This window comes from Amblyomma maculatum, chromosome 1, assembly GCF_055883805.1.
Source record: "Amblyomma maculatum isolate TAMU_Amacu chromosome 1, ASM5588380v1, whole genome shotgun sequence".
NCBI classification, from domain to species: domain Eukaryota; kingdom Metazoa; phylum Arthropoda; class Arachnida; order Ixodida; family Ixodidae; genus Amblyomma; species Amblyomma maculatum.
This window is the reverse complement of record NC_139344.1, coordinates 421,139,734-421,152,670: the sequence shown is the minus strand read 5'-3', so window position 1 is coordinate 421,152,670 and position 12,937 is coordinate 421,139,734. Positions and strand designations below refer to the sequence as shown.

At 41.4% G+C, this 12,937-nt stretch overlaps 1 protein-coding gene across 6 annotated transcripts in view; it reads right to left on the bottom strand.

Annotated features, from left to right (window-relative positions):
- LOC146209231 (cytochrome b5 reductase 4) overlaps positions 1 to 12,937 on the bottom strand; it is a 264,229-nt gene that overhangs the window by 12,936 nt on the left and 238,356 nt on the right. For all 6 annotated transcript variants that reach the window (XM_084597640.1, XM_084597629.1, XM_084597660.1 and 3 more), the window contains 6 exons: positions 11,058 to 11,090; positions 10,413 to 10,538; positions 5,806 to 5,946; positions 4,841 to 4,984; positions 3,964 to 4,111; positions 490 to 576 (listed from right to left, as the gene is read on the bottom strand). In XM_084597640.1, coding sequence (XP_084453766.1) covers positions 490 to 576; positions 3,964 to 4,111; positions 4,841 to 4,984; positions 5,806 to 5,946; positions 10,413 to 10,538; positions 11,058 to 11,090 — 679 coding nt within the window. The remainder of the gene's footprint in view (positions 1 to 489; positions 577 to 3,963; positions 4,112 to 4,840; positions 4,985 to 5,805; positions 5,947 to 10,412; positions 10,539 to 11,057; positions 11,091 to 12,937) is intronic.

Genomic DNA, 12,937 nt, shown 5'->3' with positions numbered 1-12,937 from the left:
ATTTCATTCTGTGAGAAGTACGTCACCGCAGTCAGACGCACTTTACTGTAACCGATTTTTATTTAAATGTATTAATTATAAAGAGGGGATAAATGTACAGTCTTCTATGGAAGATGAACTGGGGCATGTTTCACTTTAATATACCAGAGTTTACTATAGCAGGGTTCTACAGGGATGAGAAAAAGTTCTCTACTAAAGAGAAAAATTTTTTTAATGGTGCGAAAAGAAGGAGACATGTAATATACTAAAAACTCTTTAAATAATTATGATGGTCCTTAAACCCGGCAGAAAAATGATTTTTGTAACGGCAGATGTGCAAATGAAGTTTGTTGTTCCGGCAGACATCCTGAAGGTAAACGAAAACTACAATACGTTCAATGTATGGCACTTAAAACATGGTAAGAGACCCAACGTAAGTCTGGGGTGGCAGAATGTGGGTAAAGCCCTATGCTCATTCAAACAGCGCTGACAAATGCAAAGACAACTCACCGACTGTGGTCCTCCTGCAGTTGGTCAAGCTCCTCTTTCCAGATGATGTCCCTCACTGTCTTGTTAAATGTCATCAGCTTAACGTTCCTAAAGATTGAAAAAGAAGAATAGCTATAAGGGGAGCGTTAATGTACCTCAGGTGCTTCACAGCAAATGCTGCCACAAGTTTTTGGAATCTGCTTTTACGAATATTATAAGGCAGGCATTTGTGTCATTAGTATTGGTACACATCGGCAACAAGTGGATCATGTCAACTATAATAAGCTAATAATAATAATAGAACAAGATTTAACCCTGCTAAACCTAGTTAGGCAAAGCGAAAGAGTTGTTTTGCTTTGGTTACGCTTAGGTTTAGACATGGGCAGACATGGCTTTGCAGTGATTAAATTACCGACACTATGGAGTCAAGAACGCCATCAACTACAAGAGGGAACACATGATGCTGTATCTGCCATCAAAGGTGGTGCAACACCATAGGTGGTACCATAGAGGAGTTATATAGTCACACTTTGACCTACGGCTCGTTGAAGGTCAAACAGTCTGCCAAAATGACCTTGGTGATACATGGCACAGTGAAGCTTTCACATCAATATAACAGCTACTAACGGCCAGGTGCAAATCTCTACCAAACTCCTGATTACAATTGTTGAACACCCGACCATTCAGCTAATCAGCTTACCAATGACCTACCAGTATTCTGATGCCCACATCCTTAAGCAAATAATTGTGCCTCAAAAAGCCTATTTGTGAAAATAGGCTCTTTGCAGGGACACATGCTAGGAATAAGGAAAAAAAAAGGAAAGGAATGGCAGCAGTGAGAAGACTCTTTGCAAGCAAAGTTAGGGATGTGAAATGTGAGCTTGCCGTTGGCAGGTGCAAAATGTAACATTTCATTTTAATTCTGCTCAGCCAAAAAACAAAATTCTTCTGCCAGCGTAAAACCTGAAATGGGCTATTTGATTTAGCACTGCGCAAATCTGCGAGCTTGAAGACCCCGGCACTCTTCGCATCTGCTGCTACGGAAAATTATTTTCAGTGCTTACATCACAACCAAAAAGCCCAGAGCTTTGCCAACAGAGTCTGAAACAAGTTGAGGCTGCATTTTGTAACTCAGGTTTCAAAGTTAACACTGCTTTCAAAACTGGACAAGTTTACTTTGATCAAGAAAATTACCCCAACAGAATAAATATGTTCTCCTTGCTCTTGTGGTTCAGTACAATCTATGCTCTGCTCCGAAGGCAATTTAACATTATCTTTTTCAAACAAAAAAGTCATAAAATCTAGCTTATCTATAATGAAGTCAACAGGAATCGGAAACAACTTCGCTATGTCCACTATTTCGCTACATCTGGACTCTAAACAATATGCACAAATATGAAAAAAATTCTTCTATCGCTGCTGAAAAAGTGGTCCAGTGTTTGCTAAACACATTGGCAATAACACCGTGGTCCATGTCCAATGGTAGCTAAACCATTGGAGCCACCCACTACCTGACTGGAAGTCTTCATGATCAAGAGCAAAGTCTAAGTCCTTGGCCTTCACTGGCACGATGTGGGGCATGCATTTTGATCACACATCGTCAAACCGCCAGTAACATGTCACTTCTACGTCATTGTGCGTGCTGCCGATTTCCAACGTTGTCATCAAGAATGGTGGTATAGTTCCCGAATATTGTCGCAAGTGTGGACTGCACAACTTTATGGCTCTGTGCGATATTGCATTTCTTCACATTCCAAGCGCACTTAGTCCAGATGGGCGCACTTCGTCTTCGCACACCTTTCTTTTACCCGCCGAAGTGCTGGCGCTGTCGAGACTCGACATAACCGAAAAATCAAGGATCAACAGAGGTGGTCAGAGCCGCTTCTGAGAAAGAATTAACCCAGTAGGTCCTTGTCCAAAAATTGTGCAGGTAATTCGGGATACAAGACATCAAAGCTAAAAAGTGGAGCAAAGCAGGAAGGCATGATGGCATTACTGAGGTCATACTACAAAACGCATCAAAAGATTCACAAAAGTGGAGGAAACAAGCGCTATTTCCAAGCCACACAACGTTCCCGCGATTTTTCCCTGCTAGGAGAACCGAGAGGAGATAATTTCGAGAGCTTCAAGTGTCCAAGTAGACCTCTCTCCATGATGACACCAAAATATTGCGTCGTCTTTCTTTTTTTCTCATCCACGGTTGGCTTCACGCGTTCAACAATGACACAACATGAGAGCGGCCAGCCAAGCTGTGAAGTGAAGCTTTGCGGGAGTGCAGATGACGCTGCACATGCAGCCGTCAGAAGAATTTGCACTTACTTTTGCAGAAAAAGTTGCCTAAAAAGCAGCCGTAAAATTGTTCCAGTTAGAGTATTATTTTTGATGTGCCACAAAATCTCTTCAACCTACCCGCTGAAATGCTTTTATTTAGTTCGTTCAAACCAGAGCCAAACTGTCCAGAAAATGCAAAAATGAGGATGGAAAATTGGAATCCTTTTATTAAAGCGCTTTAAGAGGTTTTGCTATAAGGAGGCCGGATTGTATTAAAATATATTAATGTTGTTTATACTGCAAGAGTATGATGCACAATTTATAAGAACTTCTAGGAAAAATTTGAAAGCATTTTGTGCTGCTCAATCTGGAGCAGCATTACTAATTGAGTTGCACTAAGTTTGAGCAGCACTGACTGACCTGAACAGAGGTTGGTTTGTTTCACTGGTTGTTTCAGAGCAACCTGCTTTAGAACCTGCCAAGCCAAGTTTAATTTTGTCAGCTCCATAAAGGTGTGTGGTCCATCAGTGCTGGAATGGCTGGAAGAAATTTACTGATTTCAGAGCGCTACTTAAAACACTGCCAGATAAACCAGCATTCACCTTGATGATATGACAGCACTCCATCAAACGTCAATGATTCCTGCTTCAATCAGTTCACGCATTGATTGAAGCAGCCCCAGCACCACATAAGGTACTTTCACAAGGTGGCGGTCAAGCTGAATTTTGTGCCGCCGTTGGTGCTATGCTGGAGATGACAGGCTAAGGTACTTCATCCTTGCCCTGCCATTGCCCTTGCCATTATTTGCTCCCTTGCTGCTGTTCATTTGTGAACATCAGCTATGGTGTCTGGGAAGGTTTATTGCTTTCATTATCAGCCCAAAAATTTTGGGCATCGGCCCAAAACTTCGAGAACTAGTTAGCACATTGTAAAATTTCACAGTTTGAATGTGTTGGACGTTATGCATGACATCATACTGTAGTGTGTAGAAGTGGTGACGAACTGTTCACGCACAGTGAGGGCTAACATAAAAACCAAAATATGCGTCCCTTTGAACCATTGTATAAACTTTGTATATTGTGGTTTTGTGAGCATTGTGACTCGGTGCCCGTTGGAATTGGTGGTATGTTAGTCTAAAGTAATTACAGCATTACTGTTACGTTGGTGTTCTGATACACCAACTGATTATAGCACGCCACAGGTGAGCAGCAGCAGCACACTCACATCTGGTTAGAGATGAACAGTGCCCAGTGCAGTAGCCGCACCATGGGTGTGAACCCTGTCCCGGCAGCGAGGAGCACCAGGTTCCGACACCTCTGCAGGGCTGCCAGTTCAAAGTCCCCTTCCGTGTCCTTCATGTCCACCTTGTCACCTGTGCAGCAAGAACAACAACAGAAAGAAACATCGCAAATGCGGTGCAAAGAAAGAAAAAGAGCAGCAATTATTATAGAGAGAAACAAATGTTAATGATATGTACTTGCTGAAACAAAGAGGAGGAAATAGAGATAGGTACATGGTAGGAGGAGAACCTAAATAATTAAAGCAACTGAGTGGATACCACGGGAAAGAAAGTGCTTAAAGGGAGGCAGAAATAAAAGCGGCAGAAATTACAATTTTAGTTGTCAAAGTGGGTTACAAGGAGACCAGTACGCATTTCCCTGGAGAGCTTTCTTGGGTTTTCTGAGCACCTAGGTCCACAACCCTTGCCTTTCCTTTTACCCACTCTATTGCGGGACTGATCATACTTCAAGTGTTCGGTTCAGACTGTTTCACTGCACATCAAGTCAGCATAAAGTTTGGCTGGCAATCCCCCAAGCTGCCAAGAGCCTATACGTTCCTTTTTGCATAACGTACTGCACAATATAGCACGAAGGCCCAGACACTCGAGGTTCCTCAGCCCCTTTTGAAAGTTGGAGTTTCCCCTATGCTGAAGTGATTTGAAACAGGTGCATGTCACACATGGTTAATCAGAAATCACTGTGTGGATGGGCTTTATTCAAGCGTGGATGCTGCCATTAAAGCCGTTCAAGTTGCTTTATCCAGGCAGTGAATCCTCCATATGCGCATGCATCTGAGTGAAGACACCAGTCCGCAGACATACCAATCTCAAGCGTTTTCAAAACTGGCGTCAAGGCCCCTTCAGGGTAGATCTTGATCATCAAGTGGACCGTCTTTCCGTCGTTCACATCTTCGTCGGCCTTCAGCGCAGGAATAACCGGGGTATAGCTGCGAGATATCTTCATTCCTGAATCACGATGAAAGCAAATGGAATTTGCAAGCCATTAGCGTAGGTGCCTTCATGACACAAGAAGAAAAGAAACATTTGCACTTGAATAAGCTGAGCATGTGCAAGTGAAGTGGAATGTGTACTGCTTTAAGTCGCAGTTATCATTAGAATATGTGCAAAGCACAGCACATATTCAAACCAAATTTGTTCTAATGTGTCCTAAGCGACACCAGTCTGCTACATGAAAATCATTTTGTAGACACACAGAGTCTGCTCACAGCAAGCGGCTATGATCTGTGCTTTCAGCATTGCGAAAGCTTCAATCAGTATCGTGGCTACTTGAACATCAAGGATGTGTTGGTTCCCAATGTTTTAAGCCTCTGCGCACATGATTATTGGTCGGCAGAATAATAGTTAGGGGTGTGCGAATAGTGAAATTTTCAAATACGAATGGAAAAAAAAAGGCTTCGAACATCTAAAATCTGGTTAGTGAAAGAAAAAAGAAAAAGTGAAGGATCATTTCAGAATTCATATTGTATTTGCAAATAAGGTTCAACTAGAATTGCAAAGAAGTCTACATCCCATTGAAAAATTCATACAAATTTTATACATAATTCTGGATAATTGAAAAATCTATATAAATTTTATACAGGATTTTGGATAATTTATTTTTTACTAATAGTATCAGAATCCTGTATAAAATTTATATGGATACCAGTTTTTTTTTTTTTTTGTATTGGAAGGAGCTGCATTATGGAAGGCAGGCATTATCAATCTTGGTGCGTTGCAAAAATTCGAGCCAAGACGGAAAACTGGAATGAATTCAAGGGGACTCTGACCTTTGACATTGTGCTCAAGGGTCACATGGTGCCCAACAGGCACCCACATGAATGATCCAGGTGGCAACGCAAAGGTGAACAGGGTGGTGTCGTGGGTGACGCTGTCTTTATTCACCACAGTACAGCTTCGAGAAAAACTTTCTGCAAAAAAAAAAATAATTAAGAAATTGCCACACAGGTGAGACTTTTGCAAAGGCTCCTATTTGGCCCTTAGAGCATACAGTTTGCATACCTTGCACAAAAATGCAACAAGTGAAAGGTTTACATTGACAGATATGAAATCAATGCATCTAGGAACCTGTAAGTCACAATCCCTTTTCATGTATTTTGTTGGAAAACTTCATCAAATGCTGCGATATGCAAAATGCTGAACAATAGTAAAGTAGCAGAGATTAGTGGTCGTTCATCAACGGCATAGACATGAGGTCAGTGAACTTTCAGAAACCACTCCAGAAGTTGAGGATGGTCCTCTTTAAAATGTGAGTTAAAGTTGGCCTCCGGTCAGCGATTGTTTTTGTCCTTGATTAAAAGTGTGTGCAAAAGAATCAAGGTCATAATAAATTGTACCCTCGACTGATGGAAACATTGGCTGCTTCCAAATAATTGGAGGCCAAGGCAGCCTCTCAATAGGTCAAGTACAGGATATCCTCATAACACCACACACGAAAGGACTTACAAACGTCTCTTTCATAGTGATTATGCAAATGGGCAATACTTTACACTAAGATGTGACTTGCAAATACTAGACTTTGGAGGGAAAGTTGCATGCTGTACACAGAGGGGATGACCTTGAAAATGCATGAAATGCCTATAACCGAAATGATACAGTATAAATACTGGAACAGCTGCCAATTTTCCTACACTGCAAAAAGGAGGCAGTAACTTGTTGTGGCAAGCCTATTGCTGTACTATTTGGAATCATTTGAGAAAAAATTTACAGTTGCTTTAAAAGGTGGTAATGTGCATAATTAGGCACCATGTAAAAAAGACCACTAGCAATTCATCTCGGCATTATTGGACCGTAAAAGAACCCTACCTGCAGAAACCTCTTCAATTACGTTTTCATAGGACTGAAAAAATTATTTTAACCAAAGAGCCCAAATTGGGCAGGTATTAGGTGAAGCAGAAAATTTTGTTTGTTTACTACAATACTAAAGTGTACCTCTGTTTGTTGCACATCTTTAAATCGACATGCTGGAATGTGTGCCGAACTGCGCTGCTCGACTTGCTAACCAAAACTATGACTACAGCAGTTGTGTTACGAGCTTAAACTAACACTGGGATGGGTGGTATTGTGTGCACAAACATAAAAGTTTTGATTAGAAGTGCTATATAAAGTTTACCACGAAAAAATAAGGATAAGCAATGACATGTATTCGCTTCCACCACATTTCCTGTCAAGCAGACTTCACTACGGATAGAAAACTGGAGAAATTAGATGCAAAACTAGCATTCATCAAGACATGTTTTTCCACAAACAATTTACGACTGGAATCGGCTACCGCAACAGATCGTCCAGTGCTGGTCTGAGCCAATGTTCTACAATCGTTTATCAGGTGTTTAATAGTACGCAATGGACCTCATTCTATACTCGTCTGTAATGACCTGTAGTTTTATTTTGTGTGTGTGCGCGTGTGTGCACGTGCGTGCGGGTGCGTGCACGCATTGTTTTCTTGTGTTTTTATCTGACCCCCCCCCCCCCCCCCCCCTCCGGCAAAGCTGCAGGTACATTCAATTAATTTATTAATTTATTAATTTTTGAACGCACCTACCAGAAATGAAACAATACTAGTCTATTAGCCCTGTCAAGCAGCTAACTAGCAGCTAGCTAGTCGCAGCTTGACAGGGTACTGCTAGCAGGTGAATTCAGCTTAAAGAGGTCATAACACCAATTTTGAAATATAAACTGTTTATTATATTTTATTCCTGATGTGCCAAGCAACTGAACATCAAAGTTTCAGCAGCATCGTAGCTGCAGATATTTTTAAAACTAGTAATATTACTTGCTGACCTGGTATCCGGCACAGCCGGTGATGGCATAAGCTGATACCACGTCGTTTGCTGCATGTTCTGTGCACATACAATGTCAACTGCAGTTACGTGAATTCGCAGTAATAATGTCCAAACAGCAGTCATGCCGCTTATCGAGATTAACGCAAGCTGAGGTTTTCGTATATCTCTGGTAGTGCTTTACACCTAGAAAATAGCGGCATCTGTGGGCGGGATTCAGGTGCACGTCGGCGCCCGAGTACGAAAGGCGCACGAGCTGGTACCAGCTCAAACAGCGTACATTAGTACACCGAAACAAGTCTCAAAAGCAACACATAAAATGCACAATGTAGATAGTGCCAACCTACGGCGCTTTTGTAGAACTTTTGGGTACCCCTCGACAGCGCAGCAATGTAGTGTATGTAGAGCACGGAGCACTATACCAAAGCACCTATTACCCCGGACGTCCCGTCTTAGCAACATCGTTTACGCTGCTCATTGTCAGGCCCAAGTCTGGCTCTAGCCGCATCATGAGAGAAACGATAAGCTCACGAAGCTTACAGCACCGGATGCCACAAGCTTAAAGCAATGGAGTCCGTGAGCGCGAAGGACACGAAGAACAACGACGCTCTGGCTGTCTGCTTCTCCCTAATTGTCGCTAGGCCTAAATTACTTCGCATCGAAGCCAGAGTGGGTGGCACTTTGCAATAGATCAACGAGATGTTTTAGTAAATAGACCACTCCATTATGAAACGGGTTACTGCTTTACTCTCCACCCTACTGTTTCGTAGTAAAGGAAATTATTATTTTCAGCGACGCCTTAACAGTGGAGCTAGCGTACAAGAACATGGGCACCGCATCGGCTGTGAGCAAAAACTCCCAATGTATGGGTCAACATTTCACAAGAAGCATTTATGTTTTAATTCCTTTTTCGAGGGCCTATTATTATTACGAGATAAACAAATTTTAGCACGCTTTTCCGACACTGGCACAAGGAATCTGCCATATCGCTGGCGCAGATGGCTTCCGGAGAAAGGCACGGCCGGCGCAGTGGTGTTTACAGCGGGGGGGGCAGTGTTGCTATGGTGGCAGTGCTACTAGGGCCTATAGTGCTGCCATCAGACGATGGCGTCAGTCGCGCCTAAGGTGGATGCCTGGGCAAGAACTAAACCATGCTTCACTACAGCCTGTGTTCTGTTTTCAGAAGCATGCCAAGCACACTTATTGGGAGTTATGTTAGCAAGCGCGAACACACTACAGTGTATTGGCAGCTTATTGGCGCCAGCACAGCAGCAGACGATGCGGTGGACGGTGTCGCTCTGTGACGTCACCAAGCGTTTCAACATGGCGATCGCTGTCAGTGGGAGGAGCTTCGCGGTGTCAGCTTCAGCCACTTATTCTGAAATAAGGAATGTGACTAGAGCGATCAAATTTTGGAAATAGAATAATAAGGTCCAGTGCTGTCCGCCAGACTACAAAACTGTAATATATTGGATGACCGTGGCGTGACCCCTTTAACATGGTTCAATTTATAAGGAGCACATTGCATTTGGATCCATGAACAAACAGCCTTTTTATATTGAGAAAAAGAAAGGTTAGACCCCACATGCTTGCAGGCTGTAAGAGAACACTTAATCCTACCAGATGATAACAATGCTAAAAATATCTCATAAAAGTAAAAAGGTATATACGAAAAGAAGAAAATTAAAGAGCACTGCAGAATCGGCATTGCAGTAATGCAAACGCACGGATGCTGCTGCTGGTTGCTTTCTGGTTGCTTAATTGACTTCTTGTTACCCATTTTAGACATTGGTACATTCAAATTGCGCGCCAACCCCTTCCTATGCCCTTTTTCGGCTCTACTTTTGGTTGTGTGATGTCACATCCTCTATGTCACATTACTTCACTTCTTGTTTACTCATTTTAGTCTTTGATACTTTCGAATTGTGCGCCAATCCCTTCCTATGCCCTTTTTCGGCTCGACTTTAGGTTGCGTGACGTCATATCCTTGACGTCACTTTAACTGACTGATTTAATTAACTGTTTTAGTATCTGATACATTCAAATGTGGCGGAAAGCTATTCGTTAATGAGACCATTTCTTGCCTTTACTTTTACATTGTTGCCTCTAATTAATTAATTAACTTACTGGCCTAATTATTTTTTGGACACATTACGTCACCCTCTATTGATTGACACCACTCATTAACCTCTACCAATTCTCAATTAAACTGCTGCGGACACGATTTTACGTGTTTCGCCTCTAATTAATTACTTAATTAACTTATTGGCCTAATTATTTTTCTGGACACAACATTACATCACCCTCTATCGATTGACACCACTCATTAGCCTCTACCACTTGTCAATTACTCACAACTGCTGCAGACAACTTTACATTTTTTTTGCCTGTAATTAATTGTCTAATTATCTTATTGGCCTAATTATTTTTCGGACACAACATTATGTCCCCCTCTATCGATTAACACCACTCGTTAACCTCTATAATTTCTCAATTACTCACTACTGCTGCGGACCCGATTTTACTGACTTGGTCTCCGGACAGAAATCTGCAATATAGCAAAGTAATGCTTTCGCATTAAAAAAGTGAGCACCCACCAGCATTCTTCAAAGGCACTACTTGGTTGTGGTTGGCCAGAAAGGAGCCTAGCGTGGACCAAGATATACCATTTTTTTCTTTCACTAACTGCACTTCCAAGCATTTTAGCTTGCACTTCACCTGGACTGGAAAACATAGTGCAAAAAAGAAAAAGGAATCGTCATGAAGGGTTCACGATAAACTAATCCATCGTGATATCCAATAATTCACGTTGGCAGCCTCTCGACATGAGGACGTCGTCGGCAAAAATGGTGGCACAAAAATGAGACAATGGCCACGTGGGCTATGGAATTTCACAAACCAAGTAAAAATAAATTTGCAGGCAGTCGCTATGGATAATGACGAATGTGAACGAGTGCATCGACAGCCACCACCTGCTGCGAACTCTCATCAAACATCAATTCCAATTAGGCTTTCTTTTTAAATAATGCTATTTCACATACATATACCCCATGCACAGACACAGAACTGCGAGTTATGTAATGTAAAAAAACACGAAAATTTTCGACAGCTCGACTAGTGATTGTACCACTACAAAGAAACATGCAGTGCTCTATTTGATGAAACACTCGAAGACTTTCTTTTTACTTTTGCACTAAGATAAGAATGTGAGATCGTGTTGAGGATATCGAAGCATTGCTCACCATTATAGCTACTGTACACATTTTCTTGCAGTTCTGTAAAAAAAAAAAGTAAGAAGACTGCTCAAAATGCTGACAAAAAAAATCACGGATGGTGACATTACTCGAGCAAATTAATGTTACCTGCATACCATGGAAACGTATGAGAATTGGTGCTAAAGGAAACACAACCTGAGAAAATCTAAAATGATCCCAATTTGAGCAGACCAAGAGAGAAGCTAATTTTTGTAAATATAAACAGGACACACCAGATGTTTACATGCTTCTTGCAATCTTATTTAGGTGTAGTGAATCAACAAGATTATAAAGGAACATTTTGAAACAGTGCTTTGGCAAATCCGTGGCTTTAAATACCAAGGTCTCTTAATCACTACAGGTTTAATTTACACTTCAAATTTTTATCAGCCGGCAAATGTATTATACTACTGCATGTTTTGCAATTACACACGCATCCTATAGAATGCTTCTCCTCACAAAACCGTTAAATTATTAGAGATCAAATTTTGCAGAGAAATGGCATTTGGCTTGAAGTATTTTTTTATACCAAACTTGTTCACGATACTTGCCTCCGATTAGAACAAGTTGGATATCATGACCATCATCTGTGGCGATGACAAAGCAAAAGAAGGCACTGTTTCATTCATGGCAGCGTCACGTTGCAGTTAGAGCCCGAAAAGGTTTACTGTGATGCGCAATAAAATTAAAATTTGAAATTTAGGGCTATTTTGACCAAATTAAGTTTTGGTGACTATTATCGATAAACCAGTTGCAAAAGAACTTATTGTTTTCCACAAAACAACTCTGCCTGCCTACCTTCCTTTGCAGAGCCTCTATGCCAGTGCTACTGCAAATAAAACGAGATGGCCACACTAGCGCCTCTGGGACAGCGACTGGCTTTACTTCGTCTTTGTCATATATGATACAAATATATGACCTCTTGTGATCAAATCAGGCAAATATACCCCAAAACATGTCACTGCCGACCAAATCCCATTTGAGCGCAAAATTTGACCTTTAAGGATTCAAAAGTTCAGCTGGGAGAAGCATTCTAAGGGACTAGCATGCGTGTTACTCATGAGTAACACACAGTATTGTAATAACATGTCTATTTCATTATACAAACTACTCAGTAGCAGCTCAAGTGAGTAGACTGCTGGACAAAAAATATAATTCAGTGGAATAAAAACAAAACTTTGCAAAAAAAAAAAAGCAATATACAGCATATAAATGAAGTCGAATGTCACAGTGTTGAAAACTCTCTTAATTAGAACTTTCTAAATTCAAACTGGCATTTTAGTCCTTCAAAAACTGCACATGTTTTTTCAGTGGCACTCTAACTGTTCAACACATATTCCGCATGCAAGTCTGACTCTGTTATGGCGTCTGTCACTCTACTCCCTTTTCCTACGCACCATCTGTTGCAGGACACTGATTTTCTATTGCCAGTAAAGCGACGCTGATATGGGGCCGGTGCACATCGCAGGGGTCTATACCATTATTTGACACTAAGAGCAAGAAAGCAGAGTCCAAAAAGCCTTAGCCTACACTGACATGTCACCAGTGAGAATATGGTGCGCAAGCTTCTCAACCCATTCAGGCTCTCTATACTTTGCTTGCATAAACAGTACTACTCAAACAAAATTTATGTCTGTTGCAGGTTTCAAATGAAAACAAAAAATCCAAAATGACCACCAACTCCTAAAGATACATGTTCGAAAAGAAAAAACTTGCCCTCGACCACCCTGGTCATAAATTCTGGACATAAAGGCATTAATGAAGAGCGCTGCCACAAATTAAAATGCGAGAACGTCATGCACGGCAAAGAAGTTTGCGTCCCAAAGCAAGCTGCCGCATCATAGCTTACAAAACCTCGCAATATGAAG